Source organism: Choloepus didactylus (genome assembly GCF_015220235.1).
Source record: "Choloepus didactylus isolate mChoDid1 chromosome 25 unlocalized genomic scaffold, mChoDid1.pri SUPER_25_unloc2, whole genome shotgun sequence".
NCBI lineage: Eukaryota > Metazoa > Chordata > Mammalia > Pilosa > Megalonychidae > Choloepus > Choloepus didactylus.
This window is the reverse complement of record NW_023637607.1, coordinates 5,683,893-5,687,218: the sequence shown is the minus strand read 5'-3', so window position 1 is coordinate 5,687,218 and position 3,326 is coordinate 5,683,893. Positions and strand designations below refer to the sequence as shown.

The 3,326-nt window shown below is 39.3% G+C and overlaps 1 protein-coding gene across 1 annotated transcript; it reads left to right on the top strand.

The window, feature by feature from the left end:
- Window positions 1-410: 410 nt before the first annotated feature.
- On the top strand, window positions 411-1,578 carry LOC119525554 (olfactory receptor 7C1-like). The gene is made up of 2 exons (XM_037824325.1): window positions 411-518; window positions 622-1,578. The coding sequence occupies exons 1-2, from the start codon at window positions 414-416 to the stop codon at window positions 1,576-1,578; spliced, it is 1,062 nt and encodes a 353-aa protein (XP_037680253.1). The 5' UTR covers window positions 411-413.
- Window positions 1,579-3,326: the final 1,748 nt, after the last annotated feature.

Below are 3,326 nucleotides of genomic sequence, written 5' to 3'. Positions count from 1 at the left end.
AACAATTGAGAAAAGGGTAGTTATTCAACAAATGGCAAGGAAAATTAATCCTTGGGTTCAGGAACAGTGATTGGAATATCTGAGACCAATGTATGAAAGTCCACACAGATGACAGAAAATAAGTAAAAGAATATAATCATTGAACTCCTGTTTTCCCCACTATATTAAGTAATGAGCATTGAGGGAGGGTGTAAAGGAAAAGAGAAGTGAGGTGACAAAAAATAAAGGACTAGATGCCACAGATGCTCTACACCGGTGTTACTTAAAAATAAGTGTACATGTGATTCATGCAGGGATCCTCTTAAATGCAGATTCTGATTCAGCAAAGCTAGGTCAGGCCTGGGATTCTTCACTCTTAAGTTCCAATTTAACGCTGATCTTGCTGGTCCATGGGCAAATTTGAGAGTCAGGCTATGGAGGGTTCAACTACACTGGGTCTAAGATTAGGTTTCCAGGCAGTAGTGGTGGCAAAGGAAAGCTTGGAAGCTTTGGGAATTACCCAACTGAGTATTAATAGACAAAGAAAGAACTTTCTTGATTATTTTGAGTACCATTAAAGTGCAAACTCATTTCTGTGATGTCCCTCTGTTTATTATTTAATGTTGCTTTTGCCTCTGTACTAAAAGGTCTTTCATCCACATGGAACCTGGAAATCAAACACGTGCTTCAGAATTTCTACTTTTGGGATTTTCAGCAAATTCAGAGATTCAGTTCATTTTGTTTGGGCTGTTCCTGATCATGTACCTGGTCACCTTCACTGGCAACCTGCTCATCATCCTGGCAATCAGTTTAGATTCCCACCTCCACATACCCATGTACTTTTTCCTCTCCAACCTGTCCTTTGCTGACATTTGTTTCACCTCCACCACTGTCCCAAAGATGCTCATAAACATCCAGACAGAAAACAAAGTTATCACCTATACAGGCTGCATCACCCAGATATTTTTATTCATTGTTTTTGGATGCCTAGACAATTTACTCCTGACAGTGATGGCCTATGACCGATTCATGGCCATCTGTCACCCACTGAACTACATGGTCATCATGAACCCACAGCTCTGTGGACTGTTAATTCTGGGGTCCTGGGGCCTCAGTGTCATGGGATCATTGCTGGAAACTTTGCCAGTTTTGAGGCTGTTCTTCTGCACAAACATGGAAATCCCACACTTTTTCTGTGATCTTCCCGAAGTCCTGAAACTTGCTTGTTCTGAAACCCTCATCAATAACATAGCAGTGTATTTTTCAACTGGACTTCTTGCTGTAATTCCTTTCATTGGAATACTTTTCTCTTATTTTCAGATTTTCTCTTCCATTCTGAAAATTTCTTCTGCTGTAGGCAAGTATAAAGCCTTTTCTACTTGTGTGTCTCACCTCTCAGTTGTCTCACTATTCTATAGCACAGGTCTTGGTGTTTATCTGAGTTCTGCTGTGACATCATCCTCTAGAACAAGTCTCATTGCCTCAGTAATGTACACTCTGGTAACCCCCATGCTGAACCCCTTCATCTACGGTCTGAGGAACAGGGACATGAAGGGGGCCCTGGTGAGGCTCCTTGGCTGGACAGGCACCTCTCCGTGATGGTGCTGTTGGAGGACTATCATGACTAGCAAGACTCAAATCATTGGAAGACAGTTTTCATTGATCTTGGATATACCCAAGCATCAGTTTATTAGTCTTTATTTTTTAAGAAATGTAATATACCAGGACTTGCTTGGCACCATTTTTAACACTGTCTCATCAATAGTACATTCACATGAAAATTATGGATACTCGGCCAAGCCTGTCTTATGCATGTTTTTATAAATAAAGTTTTATTCGAACACAGTCACACACATTTTTAAACCTATCATCTCTGGTTCTTTTCCAACCATAACAAAAGCATCGACTAACTACCGCAGAGACCATCTGGAATGCACAACCTAAAACATTCACTATTTCACCTTTTCTTGTAATAATTTGTTGCCTCCTGAAGTAAAGTACTGTTTTCTTTTTTGTTCTATATTTAACTGCTTAAGTACCTCATTACTTCCTCAAAGTTTTCAATGATAATATGAAAATCTCGAAAAACCTCATTCTCACAATTAATACATGTGAATAGAATGTTTCTTCTATAGATGATATAATAAATCAAACAATAGTTTATCCGTAGAGAAGCTAAATAGTAATAATTTCCATGATGGCTGGTATCTTGCTTTTTAAAAATCTTCATATGTCCTCTGCCAAGGAGACACTCTGATGTAGAAGGAAAGAGTGATAAATTCTTGTTGAACAAATGAAACTGAACCAGTCTATTCAAATCCTGAATAAATTGAATTAGTAAAGCCCTGAAACTAGAAAAACATTAAGGTATTGTGTGTTTAAACTACACAGGGATTGTAGGACATGCCCATGATGTACAGATTCATAATTGGATTATGAACTTGCAATCATGTGCTTTGTTCTGCTAACCTGCTTTCTCCAAGTTAGTGAAAGAGGGATCCCTGCTATAAATAATACAAGCTGGTACACCCAGGATACTTGACACTGGATGAATGAGATGGACAGTTTATTAGTCACATTTACTCGCAGCCTGGGGATGAGGACAACACAAATTTTGCTCTCAAGGAAGGAATGAGCCAGCAGGACCTTGCAAGGAATCGTTTCTGAATGAAGATGCGATTGGCTTGTTTGAATAATTCCATGGCCTCAGTTAATGAAAGGCATTGAATTGAGGGGTTGATAGAGTAAAGCTTGTCCAGATGGTAGGGAACTATCCCAATGAGTAGCCTTTCCAACTGATGGGGACATATCTACTGAGGGCAAAGACCCTCATGACTAGGCCTTCCAGCCTTATAGATTCAAAGATGTCTAGGCACTTGAGATTTTAGGCCTTACAACACAAACATGTTAAAGTGATATCAGTTTTATCAGCAACATAGTGACTGCTGCACACCAGGAAGGACACAATGAATGATAAAAGTATTATATAACCCACTCTACGTTGGAAATATTCATTCCATCTTGAATAGAGAAGAAAGAGCAATGACATAATACATTCCATTGCTGGACATCTCCAAGTATTAAGGACCTTACTTATTCCAAATCAAAATCAACTACTTTGCCTGTTTGGATATATTATGTCCCCCAGAAGAGCCAAGATCTTTTAACCCAATCTTGGTGGGTGGAAACATTTAATTGAATGTTTCCATGGGGATGTGGTCCACTAAACTGTGAGTGAAAACTCAGACTAAATTATTTTTGTGGAGGTGTGACCCCATCCATTCAGGACGGGTCTTAATTAGTTCACTGCAGTGTATAAGAGACAAGCTAAGAGCAGACACAGACCT